We start from the raw sequence: 15,779 nt of genomic DNA on the forward strand, positions 1-15,779 counted from the left end.
CCGTCACCAACACACGATACTAATAGCAATACTGAACAGGGCAGAGCATGAAGTGATTGATTTAAATCAGGAGGTCTATTATTATCATACCATATAACATCATTGCTAGTACACGGTCTCTATACCTTTACGTTACCCAGCTTGCATTAAAGTAGCTAATGCAGTAAATATTTCTTTATTGAGCCCAGTTTGAAGCAATTAAACAGAATGCAAATCTAACTACATTGGCTGTGGAGGGACCTTTGCTTTGCTTCATTAACTAACTAGTTTAGTACATGAGGGCCTCAAAGTTTCATGGTTTGAACAGCCATGCTCATTAACAAATCTTCACAAGTGTGTATAAAAATGGTGAGTATTCTCATCAATAATTATTCATTAAGTGAAGCACAACAAACTATAACTCTTGAAATAACAAATGTGCTTTGAAAAGTAGTCTTTTAACCTTCTCAAAATATAGTTGGCTGGGCAAATGCCAACACCATTAAATTCAAGTTCAAACACCTTCTCATGGAATGAAAAGTAATAAAACTTTGTAATTCTGATCAAAGTGCATAAATTCAACAATTAATAATATTTTTCACTTCTAATCAGTATTATTATTCTTTTAACTAACAACTTTACTATTTTTGGACAGCTTTTAAGTAAGACAAAGAATTTAAGAAAAGTAATGCAGATCGATTTAAAAATGCACTGGAAGTGGTGTATTTCTCAAATTATTAAACTGAACTTGAAACACAATAACTCCACACATTGGAAAGCAATCACAACAATTTTTATGGCTGCTTAATAGTCTTTTCATAATAAATTAGCACACTCGGAATTAAATTCACTAGGATAGGATTCTCAAGGTTTGTGATTTGGGATAATCACAGGTATAATATAGAGCTTTTAGCAACAGCACGATTGTTATTAAAATCAACCAAATTTCACAAATACCTAGTTCATTTACAGTGCCAAATATAAACAATTTGGTGGAAAACTGGTGGCACTGGTGGCGTGATTCGCAGTGGCTGTTAACATGGCAGCGATGTAGTCATGGCAGTACTGTTGGCCTCGCCCTGCTATAGATCTTCTGAATTACATTTTTGCAGGGCCGAAAACCATGCCATGATAATGGTATCACCAAATGCAGCATCTGAGGTCCGTAAATAACGCTTTTGGCTCCTCTGCCTCAAAACTGCAAGAACATGAGCCACAATGTTCCACTACTGCTAGCGAGATATTAACCACAGCAGTGTTCAGGCCAGACTCCTTAGCCGTCGCAAGGGACGAGTTACCGCTTGCGTGAACGACACCTTTTCCATTCCGCCAGGCTACTTCTGTAGCTGCAGGGATTCCCCACATTTTTTACATTCAGCCCCGCATTCCCTGACTATGGACCAAGTAATTTACAGTACATTATATAATAATCATTCCAGGAGTTATTTACATTAACAAGCTTAATTTAAACTTTGTTCCAAAAGTTCACATAACTGAAATATGTATACATTACCAAAGAATTTCCATGACAGATAAAACACTCTACATATGTCAGATACAGCACTCTACATAAGCAACTCTACAAATAGAAATATCAATACAAAGTAGGTCAAAAATGGATGTTACATATGCCCCATGGTTCACTGAAGATTCCTGCTAGGCAAACATCAATAACACCTTAAAGGTACCAAGCAGTCGAAAATAATAATCACTTCATCCAGAGTTGAGCATGAAAAGAATACATTACAAAACACATTAAAACACTATATGCTCATACACTTCATTGCCAAAACAAGACATAAGCAACATTATTCAATTATGTACACCTGTCATAACTGACTCATTTTGTGAAACAGTAAGTTGAGTAGTAAGCAAAATTTATATGTATTGCCAAGAATATTGAGTAGCATTTTGTAAGCATTCAAGAAATGTAGGTATACGCATAAAAGTATACCCCCTACAAATATCGCAAGCAATTTGACATTGTACATGCAACACATCCTATAGCATGATTTTGAATTTACAAAGGAGGAAACTATCAATGCTGATTCTAATAATAGTAGTTCATTCTTTGATATTTACATAAACAAACATATTTAAACTGAACCTACTATTCTTTTCTTACTGCCTTTATTTGAAACACAGTCCCTCTTTGAAAACTGTAGCAAAACACATACAACACTAACAGATATGAAAATAAAATAATTTTGCTAGCTGCAATAGCATCTTGCACTGCATTTGACAATATTAACAAATTACATATCACATTAATCAATTGGCTGCCCATTTTGGGTTTTGGCAGTCTATTACAGACATAGTTTTTTTCCCCACTTTGGAAAGTCTTCTATGCTGCCCATTCTGTATTTAAGGCATTCCACATGTCTTTTCAATTTAACAACATTTGCTTGTAGCCCTTTCAGTACAGGGTTTCACATATTTTACAACAGGTTTTAGAATCTGAAACTTCTAAGATAGTAACAGCAATTTTGCATAGGTAACAACATTTTTATAAGAACATAAATTACAGTTAAATACAGTATGGTAGCTTCATAAGATAGATACATTATTTCATCTACAGCATAATATACATTTTTAGTCTGGTATGATTTCTTCATTTATTCATTCCTAGGTACATACAGTTTGAGATCCACTACATTATGGACATCAAGGAGCTTCTTCGACTCTGGGTAGATTAAATAATAGGCATTGTTGTGAGGTGTGTCTTGTACTGTGAATGGCCCATTATATATACATAAATTTAGAAATTTCGTGGTTAAGGGGCTCCGGAAAGGCTCAAAATCATGAAAAGTTCAATTTTTACTTTTTTCGTTTTCTGAATCTGCAGACTATTATCTTTTAATAGATATATAATTTATTCAATTCCGAAGACTACAACTATTTTTAAATTTTTTTTGAAATGTGTTCTACATGTGCGTGACCCACTGTGGCACTGTTAAACTGCTGTCAAATGGTGTTATTATTAACGTCCGTGTCCATCAGGTACATTTTAGTGATGTGAGATAAAGTATGTGTTGTGGCTAACCTGTGATGGTTCAATATATACGCTGGTGTGATTGTCGATTGTTTCATGTTTATTTACTCTGTCGTTATCTCGAAAATATTTGTAATTAATTCTGTTTCTTGAGTCTCTGTTTTGTTGAAGTATAATAATGAGTAAAAGTAAAGTTATTAGAAATCCTCTGAAGGCTTTTAAGAGAAGGAGAAATGTTGGAAAGCCAAAGGTATATGTTATTACTGTAAACAATAAAGACGATAACCAAGTGAGTGAACCTAACCTCTCAAGTACACCTGCCCATAGCAGTCAAAGTGGGAAAGAAAATACTTCACAGAAGAAGCTTGGTTCAATGAGTGAAAACTATGAATGTTTTATGGGCGAATCGGATGTGAATGGAATATTTGATATGTTGGTTCTCAAAGGAATTTTTTCAAACTGTGTAAGATGTATTCATTGTAGTGAAGTTGGTCTGGACTCCATAATAAAGCACGTAGGACTTGCTAGTGAAATACAACTGAAATGTGATAGGTGTTCATACATGACCACCTTTTGGAACAGTGTTGCAGTAACTGCAACTGAAGAAAATGGTAGCAAAATCTACGAACACAACATTAGATTTGTTTATTCCTTGCGTTCAGTTGGTAAGGGTGCTACTGCAGGTGCAATTTTCTGTGGCATCATGAATCTTCCAAATCCCCCAACCAAGTTTACGACCTATAATAAATTAATAGGGTCTAAAGTAGAAGATGTCTGTATAGAATCTATGAAGAACACTGTGGAAGAGGCAGTAATGGAAAATAATGGTAACAGAGATTTGACTGCAGCGTTCGATGGTACCTGGCATAAACGGGGACACACATCTCTTCATGGTGTAGTATCTGCCACTAGTATGTATACAGGGAAAATTTTAGATGTAGCAGTAATATCAAAGTATTGTAGATGTCCACAAAAATATAAAGGTACACATGAAACTAATTGCAAAGCTAACTATGGTGGCAGTAGTGGAGGAATGGAAGTGGCTGGTGTTGCCAGTATATTCCAGCGTTCTGAGGCACGTGATAAAGTGTGATACGTTAATTACCTTGGTGACGGTGATTCTAAAAGTTTCAAACATGTTCAAGGACTGAAGCCCTATGGTGATGATGTTGTAGTGCAGAAATTTGAGTGTATTGGACACGTACAGAAGCGAATGGGAACAAGACTTCGGCGACTGAAAGCTTCATACAAAAACAAAAACTCAGTGATGGTAAAGGGTTGGATGGGAAGGGAAGGTTAACTGACAGTGTAATTGACAAAATACAGAACTATTATGGAATGGCTATTAGGCAAAATACACAGTATCGACGAAATGAAGAAGGCTGTTTGGGCTCTTTTTTTTTCATACTTCTTCAACCGATGAAAATCCCCAACATAGCTTGTGTCCCAAAGAAGAAGACAGTTGGTGTAAATATAACAAAGGATTGCTAACTGGTGAAGTGTACACTTGTAAGCATAGTCTGCCTCATGCAATAATGGCGGTGATAAAACCTATTTTCAGAGACTTAGCAGCACCTGAACTGTTGAAAAAGTGTATTCACGGAAAAACTCAAAACCCCAATGAAAGTGTAAATAGTGTTATATGGTCGAGAATCCCCAACACTGTATTTGTTGGAATAGAAACACTTCACTTTGGTGTGTATGATGCTGTTGCAACTTTCAATGATGGCAACATTGTAAGGTGCAAGGTATTTAGAAATATGGGAATGAAGATAGGTTCTAACATGGTACGAGCGATGCTTGCTTTAGACAAGGAACGCCTTCGGGCTGCAGACAGGGCTGTAAAGAGTCTAGAAATACAAGCAAGAGTAAACAGGAGGAGGAACAAGAGGAAGCTGGAGGAGGAGTTTGCAGAGGATGAAGATAATCCATCCTGTGGACCTGGAATGCACTAAAAAGTTAATCCAATCTTTGTCGCTCGATTCCCAAAACTTTTATGTTCTCATACTAATTACATGTTTTCTAAGGATCTTCCAAACATATTTGTTTCAAACTTTCAGTAAATGTTACACAGTACCTTCTGCATAATTTAACACAGCCTTTTTCCAAAAAACTATAATTTTGAATATGTTGTTGTTGTTGTGGTCTTCAGTCCTGAGACTGGTTTGATGCAGCTCTCCATGCTCATACAGTAGAGCTGCATGTCCTCGGGAAAAATTACGGCTGTAGTTTCCCCTTGCTTTCAGCCGTTCGCAGTACCAGCACAGCAAGGCCGTTTTGGTTAATGTTACAAGGCCAGATCAGTCAATCATCCAGACTGTTGCCCCTGCAACTACTGAAAAGGCTGCTGCCCCTCTTCAGGAACCACATGTTTGTCTGGCCTCTACACAGATACCCCTCCGTTGTGGTTGCACCTATGGTACGGCCATCTGTATCGCTGAGGCACGCAAGCCTCCCCACCAACGACAAGGTCCATGGTTCATGGGGGGGGGGGAATTTTGAATATATAAATAAAAAATTGCGAAAAAATGTTGTGAATTTTCATTACAATTGAAGAAAAATCATCTTTAATAACTCAACTAAAATTTTGCAAAATCCCTGTGTTGTAGCCCATATTCCAATAAATAATCTGTAAAAAGTTCAACTTCCTACCTCAAATACTTTGTGAGGAAAGATGTAATTTATAAGCGTTATTTTAACATTGCAAGTATAGGGCGTTCTGGAGCCCCTTAAGTTCACTTGATTATTCATGGGTCTTCAGAAGAACATAGTCTCCAATTTTGAACATGGCAAACTTCAGGTTGCTATTGTGCGTTTTAGATCTTGTTTTGGCTTTGTTTTTTCTTTTACCAATTCTTTCTTCTGGGCTAATCCCAAATCTGTAAACGGTGGGAACTCTAGTTTTTCCTCATTTAAACATTTGCTCTTGGTACTGAGCAGAATTTCCCCAGGTGTGAACTCAGTAAACCCATGAGGCAAGGTCTTCATTAATATATTTAGTTTCTACACCATTCTGCTCCATTCCATCTTTCCAGGTTTTGAAATTAAATTGGGGCCATTATTGGGCAGTACTGCACTGGGTTTTCCAATGGTTCTCAAAAACTAAATCATCCTACCAAATGCTGACATTGCTGTCACCTTTTTCAGGAGATACAATTTTATAAATTTAGAACATACTTCCGAAATCACTAAAATACATTTACAATTACCAGAAGTTGTGGGGAGGGGTCCATACAGGTCCACAGACAGTAAATCCATGGTATCTTTAGGTAACGTGTTCTGCATTGGGCCTTGATTAGTTCTATTGGTTACCTTAGCTATCTGGCAGATGTCACAAGACCTAATACGTTCAGTTACCTTTCGACTCGTACTGCTGGCAATCACTATAACACTAGCCAATTTATCTAGACAGTCCTTTGGCCCAATGCTAGTGAAAATAATCTGACATCTGTATCAAATTGGGTAGGCCAACACACCATCCATTCTTCAGTAATGAAGCCTTTCCTCTTATACAAGATACTTTTAAAAATCAAAATTTACTTATACAGATTTCCAATTTGGTTGCTCATTTTGATGATATTGCATGGTTTTGCAAATCTGTTCAAATTCATTTTTTCTTGATCTTCTTCATGTAATTAATTTGGAAAGTTCCATCTCCATTGCATTCCTTGGGTACTTCATCAGTACCATTGGGACAATTCATTGCCACATAATTTTTTGTACCCTTTACATAGCAGATTTCATAATTAAATTGTCGCAGGTATAAAGCCCATTGGGTGAGCCTGCCATTTAGAAGGCAACAACCTTTAAGGAATGTTTGAGCTTTGTGGTCAATGTGTGATGATCTTAAAACCCCACCAATCTATAAATTTCTTTAGGTCCCATAATATGGCCGAGGCTACCTCCTCTGATATGGTATGGTTCCTTTTGTTTCCTGTCAATGCCCTGCTGGCAAAAGCTATAGTTCTATGTGCTAAATTTCCTGTACCATTTATCTCCTGGAAAATTTCAATACCAATCCCATAGGTGCTACTGTCAGTATTCATATTGAAAGTCTCTGACATTATAATGTTTTACATCACCCAGTACTGTCAAAGTTTAATCTTTAAAGATTCACAATCCTGCCGACTCTCATCTGTCCAAACAAAAGCACTAAATCTTTTTATAGATTGTTCAAGTGTGGATTGTTGAAGGCTTTCCCCTTAACAAATACTGTGTAAAATCCACACCAACCTAAAAAGGCTTACAACTGTTTCCTATTTTTTGGTGGGGGAAATTTTTCTAAGGCACGTAGCTTTCTCCAGGTCCTTATTAATGCCGGTAGTAGTAATTATATGGCTCAAGAATTTAATTTCTAATTTTACAAGTTCACATTTCTATAATTTTAAAGTGATGCCTCCTGCTTGAAGAGCAACAGTTTGGAGCTTTTTTTGCCAGTTTTCATTGGAGATAAATAAATCATCTACATAAATAGTTAACCTGGAACTCAACTCCTCTCCTAACACAAAGTCCAGAGCTCTAATAAACACTGCCAGAGAGGTATTCAGTCCAAATGGAACAACTTTGTATCGATAATATTTCCCGGTAAACAGGATTGCTTTATATTCATGCGATTCTAGACTTAATGGGATTTGCCAGTACCCAGTAGTCATGTTGAAGCTGGTTAAACACCTCATTATGAAATTTTTGTAACATTTTGTCCAGATTTTCAGGCCTGTCCTGCTCTCTTTTTACTTTGTTCAGAGTTTGTGCATCAATGGCAACATGTACTCCTCCATCCTTGTTTACAATGATAAGTGGACTGATATATTCGCTGTTACTCTGTTATATCACTCCTCATTCCATAATCTTATCTGTTTCATTCTGTACGGCCTGTTTTTTAGAAAAAGGTACCGAATACGGTTCCACAAAGAAAGGACCATGATCCAGAGTAGCAATACAGTATCCAAAATTTTGAGCCAGTCCGGGTTAGCCGAAAATGATCTACTGTTGCTTTCTAAGATAGTAATAAATTCTGCTTTCTCAGGGCCGGCCAGAAATTCTACACGTGTGCGGTGTTCCTGCACATGTGCAACTTCCGGGTCACAGCGTGCATGCCGCAGCCACCAGCGTTCATGTACTGCATGTTTCTATGCACAGATGTTGCTTTGTGCACTTGCTGGGGTACTCCGTACCAGCACATTCTAGTGCTCTTTCCACAGCTTGCAAGCCAACCATGGGAAGGTATTTTGCGTATTAAAATATTTAAAATACTGTCACAGTCTACTCATTGAGACGGCTACTTTTACGTTACCAGTTTAACCTAGTAAGACAAGTAATACAGTTAACAACCGTGCGTTTTTATTAAGGCAGCTTGACTGACGGCACGCAAATACGCGTAATGTTTTTGATCTAGTACTTAAGAAAGAGAGCAATTAGCGACTTACAGCGAACCTTATTCATGACTTCAAATAACATTAAACTAATGCAAGGTTTCCTATAACTAATTCTTGGTGCCCTCTGTTACACCCACATAATTTCTGTCTCACTGACCTCTGAACAGAATGATAACTGCAGACCTCTTGATCACCTGCTATTTCAATACTATTATCAGTTCCATCTAAAATCTGCATAATAACAGACAATTAGATGAAGGTTATTGTTTATCGACTTCAGCTGAGCGTAGCCCTTCACACATTAAAAAAAAACCCTAAATGTAAGTATACATTGGAACAATCGGTTTAATGAGCAATTTTCCTGATAATAATGTACCATGGAGCAGAATGATGCAATAATGCACAGTTAGTAAACAATAATTTTTAATTATGAAAGGAATAAATCCAAACACGTTTATCACTGGTCATGAGGAATTATATAGTTAATATCGGGCATAAAAGATCAGCTCATTGACGAACGCAAGCAGTTGTGTAGATTTTCATCACTTATGCTTGACAGAAGCCTTGATTTATTCATTTTCATCACTCAGAAAAACCTTTCACAAACATATGTCAACCCAAACATGGACATAAGTATCATAGCATCTTTGTGCAGGCGTGGAAATTCTTGTTGTGAAAAATTTTTGTAGAATTCTTTTGAACTTCCCACTGCAAAGAACTTGTCCTTCAGTCTTGTATTGCACTGTAGGTCGATCAGTTCGATCTGTAGAACATTCGAAGCATCTTCAACTGACGACGAGAACGGTGGAGCAAAGAGGCGAATGGCAGGAGACAAACTCGTATCATCTGCAAATTGTGCTCGAAATTGTTCCTTAATTTTTACAATTATTGATACGTATTCTTGAAATCTAGCACTTTCATGGACCAGTCCAAGAGTCGGGAAATGTGCAGTGTTTTCTGTCATTAGCTGGCGCTCCCAAAGCGCAAGCTTCCTTTCAAAGGCATTTACTTTTTCCAGCATGTCAGAAATTAAATTATTTTCACCTTGCAAACTGACGTTCAGGCTGTTCATGTGAGACGTAATGTCCACAAGAAATGCAAGGTCTGATATCCAACAAGGGTCTTCCAACATAGGTTCACTTTTTCCCTTCTCATGTAAGAATGTTACTATGACCAAACGTAAATCAAAAAATATTTTCAGCATTTTACCTCAACTGATCCAGCGTACTTCAGTATAGTAAGCTATGTCGCTGTACTCCGCTCCTAATTTCTCCAAGAACCGCCGAAACTGGCGATGCTTATGCCCATGTGTCTTCAGGTAGTTTATAGTATGCTCAGTAATTTGCATGACGCTTGCTAACTTTACTGATTTTGCACAAAGCGCCTCTCGATGCAGAATGCAGTGAATTCCATACGTCCCATTTGTGCGCCCTAGCTTTTGGCTCCATCTGTGGTCACTGAGACTAACAGATTCCAATCCATACCGACACCATCAATCGCTTGCTCGACAGCTTGAAGTAAGTCCGCACCTGTAGTAGTCCCTTTCAAAGGTACTGAGTCCAAAACGTCCTGTTACACAAAGTGCGTTATCGACACCTCGTATGTATATCACAACTTGGGCTACATCTGTAAGATCTGTTGCTTCATCGAGTATAACAGAGAAAGCAACAGATTCTTTTGTCTTATTTATTCGCTGCCTGTGCACATCGCCGGCCATAGCACTAATAGGTCTTTGTCACTGTTCGTTTGGATAGACTGATTTCTTGAAACCTGCTAACGTTCGTGGGGCACACAAGTTCTGCAGCATTGGTGAGACACCCTTTCACAAACTCCCCTTCGTAAAAGGGTTTCCCAGATTGCGCAATTCTTAATGCGATTTTAAAACTTGCTTGCAGTGAAGATTTAGTGTGGTTGTCATTCTGGAAAATTGAAAAGAGTACATTGTACAGCATACAGTAAAATAGACATAAATGTAACACAACAAACTAAGAAGTATCAGTTACTCTGACGTACTGTAAAATCGAGTTGATGTGTCTCATCCATTTTCTTAAGGACATTTAATTTTGCTTGCCGTTCTTCACTGTTGAGTACACTACACTCGTCTTTGTGATATGTATTGTAGTGTCTTTCAATTGAAAACTTACGTTGGCTGCCTATTATTCGGTGACACAGCAAACACTGAGTTTTCACCAGTGGCTACAAAAAAGAATTGCAGTACCCAGTCATTTTTAAACAACTGATAACATAGATCTACATCTACATACATACTCCGCCATCCACCATACGGTGCGTGGCGGAGGGTATCTCGTACCACAACTAGCATCTTCTCTCCCTGTTCCACTCCCAAACAGAACGAGGGAAAAATGACTGCCTATATGCCTCTGTACGATCCCGAATCACTCTTATCTTATCTTTGTGGTCTTTCCTCGAAATATAAGTTGGCGGCAGTAAAATTGTACTGTAGTCAGCCTCAAATGCTGGTTCTCTAAATTTCCTCAGTAGCGATTCACGAAAAGAATGCCCCCTTTCCTCTAGAGACTCCCACCCGAGTTCCTGAAGCATTTCAGTAACACTCGCGTGATGATCAAACCTATCAGTAACAAATCTAGCAGCGTGCCTCTGAATTGCTTCTATGTCCTCCCTCAATCCGACCTGATAGGGATCCCAAATGCTCGAGCAGTACTCAAGAATAGGTCGCATCAGCGTTCTATAAGTGGTCTCCTTTACAGACGAACCACATCTTCCCAAATTTCTACCAATCAACCAAAGATGACCATCCGCACAACTGCCATTACATGCTTGTCCCACTTCATATCACTCTGCAATGTTACGCCCAAATATTTAATCGACCTGACTGTGTCAAGCGCTACGCTACTAATGGAGTATTCAAACATTACAGGATTCTTTTTCCTATTCATCTGTATTAATTTACATTTATCTATATTTCGAGTTAGCTGCCATTCTTTGCACCAGTCACGAATCCTGTCCAAGTCCTCTTGTATCCTCCTACAGTCACTCAATGACGACACTTTCCCGTACACCACAGCATCATCAGCAAACAGCCACACATTGCTATCAACCCTATCCAAAAGATCATTTATGTAGACAGAAAACAACAGCGGACCTACCACATTTCCCTGGGGCACTCCAGATGATACCCTCACCTCCAATGAACACTCACCATCGAGGGCAATGTACTGGGTTCTATTATTTAAGAAGTCTTCGAGCTACTCACATACTTGGGAACCAATCCCATATCCTCATACCTTAGTTAGGAGTCTGCAGTGGGGCACCGAGACAAACGCTTTCCCAAAGTCAAGAAATATGGCATCCGTCTGATACCTTTCATCCATGGTTCGCAAGATTTCATGTGAAGAAAGCGCAAGTTGCGTTTTTCAGGATCAGTGCTGATTCATGGACAGCAACTTCTCTGTCTCTAGGAAATTCATTATATTCGAACTGAGAATATATTCAAGAATCTTGCAATAAACCGACGTTAAGGATATTGGTCTGCAATTTTGAGGATCTGTCCTTCTACCCTTCTTATATACAGGTGACACCTGCGCTTTTTTTGCAATCGCTCGGCACTTTACGTTGGGGAAGAGATTTGCGATAAATGCAAACTAAGTAAGGAGCCAGTGCAGTAGAGCACTCTCTGTAAAACCTAATTGGAATCCCATCAGGACCTGGCAATTTATTTATTTTCAACCCATTCAGCTGCTTCACAACCCCAGGGATATCTATCACTATGTCCTCCATACGGGAATCTGTACGAGACTCAAACGGCGGTATGTTTGTACGATCCTCTTGCGTGAAAGATTTCTCAAATGCTAAATTTAAAATTTCAGCTTTCGTTTTGCTGTCTTCGGTTGTCAGGCCAGACTGATCAGTGAGTAACTGGATGGAAGCCTTCGACACGCTTACCGACTTTACGTAAGACCAGAATTTCCTTGGGTTTTCAGCAAGATCTTTTGCTAAGGTATGACGGTGGTAGTGGTTGAATGCTTCGCGCACCAACCTTTTTACAGCAGCACGAATCTCTACTAACTTTTGCCTGTCCTCATTCTCCCGATGTTTCTTGTACCGCGAGAGTAACTGCCTTTGCTTCCTGAGCATTCTCCAAATTGCGCTGTTAAACCTCGGTGGGTCTTTTCCGTCCGTAACCAACATTTTCGGCACATACTTGTCCAATGCGTGATTTACAATGTGTTTAAAATTTGCTCGTAATACTTCCACATCCATCGTACCGGAAGTCAATGAAGTCGGTTCATTTACGAAGTGGGATGCTAACAACTGCTTATCTGCTCTTTCTAGTAAGAATACTCTGCTAGCCTTCTTGACCGACTTTTTAACTTTCGTAACCATAGTCGTAATGACAACATCATGATCACTAATCCCTGTCTCAACAATGACACCGTCGATGAGGTCTGGTCTGTTCGTGGCTACCAGATCTAAAATATTTCCATTACGATTTGGCTGTCGATTTAGCTGCTCAAGACAGTTTTCGGATAATGTGTTCAAAAGTAATTCACACGACAGCTTGTCTGTACCACCTGTAATGAATCCATAGAGATCCCAGTCTATACTAGGTAGGTTGAAGTCGTCTCGACTAATATAGCATGATCCGGGTACTTCTGCAATACAGAATGTAGACTCCCTTTGAATGATTCTAAAACTGTCACGGTGGAACCTGGTGGCCGATAATAACACCCCACAATTATTTCCCATAGCCCTGTTGAATGTGTCCAGATAACTTCACAATTACACTCTACTTCGACCTCAGTAGACACAACTGTCAACTGCAATGAGGACAACACCTCCTACGGTGTCTAATCTGTCTTTCCGATACACGTTCCAACCCTCACTAAATATTATGACATGTCCACATTTCGCTGCTCAACGTCTATGCGTGACTAGAAGTCAGTGTGGATAGGTGTTGGTTTCGAATGCCCATTACACAAAACACTTTTGTCTCCTGGTTTCAGTTTGTCATCTCATTGCTGGTTAAAAATGACGATTTCTGACGTTTCATTGTGCTTAGTTAACCATCCGATCAAGTGCTGCGTTCGAATATCCGGGAAACACAAAACTTTATGGCAAATCATTTCGAGTTTGAACTTGCACACTCTTCGTTACTTGTGACTGAAACCATACTTGACATATTTCTTCTTTACTTGTTCGATTGCATTCCCGGATAATAGTGCAGTGAGAAAACTTTCGTCGTGTCATTTAAAGGAGGATGCTGCTTTCTGAGGTTTCATTTATTACAATAAGTTTGAATATGCAAGCGTAATGGCTGTGTAATGTCCAATAACATGTTTTCTGGTATTTGCATCATCGAAGTGTCAGTTTGCATGTAAACTGATGGTCGCACAGAGCAGTTGTCTCTTGTGGCCTCATGCAGTGAACATTTTGTACAGGCAAAGACTGTACCGAAAACAGAGCAGAGGAACAATGTTACGAGGACTGATTACAAATCAGGCGAAACACAATTCAGATCGTTCCGTAAAGTTGGTCTGTTCTTTTAAACCCGAGGACCGAACCACTGAATTTATGTGGCTGCACGCCATAAACTTTATGGAACAGTCCTTACGCCGCAAAAACATTAAGATGGACGACAACTGAGATCGTTCAGATGATTTTGAGCATGATAGTACATGTTCAATACATGTGCGTATGCTATGAGGCCATAAAATGTCACACACACACACAGTTTTTTTATGGGGGTGGTGTTGCCAAGTTGGTGTTTATCTCTCACATGTTTTGAATAAATTGTTGTCTATGTGTCAGAAAGTTTCAGTGTTTGGTGAGGCTGAATGAAGAAAACTGCCGGTAACTGCAGTGAAATTTTTTTGCCTGCATAGCAGGAAAGTATCTGTTTGAAAACCAGGAGATGGGATTCTTCTTGTGTGTGACCTCTGGCAGTGAAGCTGCAGACAGAGACCAGTATTAGCTGCAAGAAGCCTGTTTTGTAGTGGAGGTGAGCGACTGGTTAGGTGTTGCGTGCCGAGAGCAAAGGAGCTGACTTGCAGGAATGAGTGTGACAAAATGTGACAATGTAATTCTTTCAGAGGTTGTATAATGCTATTTGTAATGGACGATGAATGAAGATTTTCTTATGAGGGGGATAGAACAGATGTACTGCAATTTAATACATACACACAATTGTCCACTGTTTTGTACTGTGGGAGGGGGAATACGGTAGGTTTGTTTCAGGACAGATTTGTATTCGCAACAGTTGTTTCCTCGTGTGGGTGTTTTCCTCATTCTGTGTGCTGTGTGTTTGCAGCAGAGAGTGGCAGTTTGTGTGTTTTGTGCAGGAGCCCCTCTGCAGAGGAGAGGGGCAGGAGGCTGGTCCAGGCAGCTCAGCAGGGGGCAGTGGGGGAGATGAGGGCGCTGATCGCCGCAGGGGCCCACGTGGCGGCGAGGGGCGGGGGTGGGCAGACCGCCCTGCACTGGGCAGCGCGCAGGGGAGGCGTCGAGGCGGCGAGGCTGCTGGTGGGGGCGGGGGCGGCGGTGGACGCCAGGGATGATGACGGGTGGACGCCGCTGCATTACGCGGCACTCAGTGGCCACGCAGAAGTGGCGGCTGCGCTGCTCGACGCGGGGGCCGGCAGGAGGGCCACAACTCGTGGTGGGGAGACAGCGCTGGACATCGCCAGGCGGTGCAACCGGAGGCGGCTGGTGGAGATGCTGTCATGAGGCAGCCCGTCCAGCGAACTCTGTGCAAAGAAACAGGAACTGAAACAATATGTACGAGAGCAATATTCATAATTTTTTAAATAAAGATCGAAAAAACTCAATTCTATTGTGACTCACTAATTTCAGCCCTCCTCGAGTAACATACAGCACACAAATACTCTAAGCAATGCTGTAGCAAAACTGAGACAACGCCAGATAAAAGTAAAATAATTCATATAACAATGGACAATCCTTCTCTCAAGAAAAATCTCAGGAGTACACTTCCAGACTAAACTTGGCAAAAGTTAAGTTCATTGTGAACAAACACAACTGCTCTATAATATCTGATCGCTGAAAAGTATTTCACAGCAGTCTGCAAGGTGCTGCATCAGACTATTCTAATCTGCAACATACCGAGATTAACGCTACATCAGTTCTATCACCAGAATTTTCGCTCCTGATATCAGACTCAATTTACTTCTCCATATTCAGCAAACATTCTACTCTACCGTACCTGTTGTGTTAAATAACAATGAGATATTAGTAGCAGTATTCACACTACATAATGCGACTATCATCTGGAACCATACAGTCAGTCCACATTTAACTAAACACGATCAGACCACAACATGACACGCATACAAAATGTGAAGGAAATCCTCTCTATCTGGTACTGTTGTCTGTACTTGACGTAAAAGATTGCAACGAGCAAAGTAATTCTAGTTGTATTCGAGACAGAACACTGAGCCCGA

At 39.8% G+C, this 15,779-nt stretch overlaps 1 protein-coding gene across 1 annotated transcript in view; it reads left to right on the plus strand.

Annotated features, from left to right (window-relative positions):
• The window catches only part of LOC126108359 (putative ankyrin-containing lipoprotein Lxx09580), a 103,998-nt gene extending 88,950 nt beyond the window's left edge, over positions 1–15,048 (plus strand). Inside the window, exon 4 of the mRNA XM_049913572.1 lies at positions 14,667–15,048. Within this exon, the coding sequence (XP_049769529.1) occupies positions 14,667–15,048 (382 nt within the window). The remainder of the gene's footprint in view (positions 1–14,666) is intronic.
• The last annotated feature ends 731 nt before the right edge of the window (positions 15,049–15,779 follow it).

Source organism: Schistocerca cancellata, chromosome 11 (genome assembly GCF_023864275.1).
Source record: "Schistocerca cancellata isolate TAMUIC-IGC-003103 chromosome 11, iqSchCanc2.1, whole genome shotgun sequence".
Taxonomy (NCBI): Eukaryota; Metazoa; Arthropoda; class Insecta; order Orthoptera; family Acrididae; genus Schistocerca; species Schistocerca cancellata.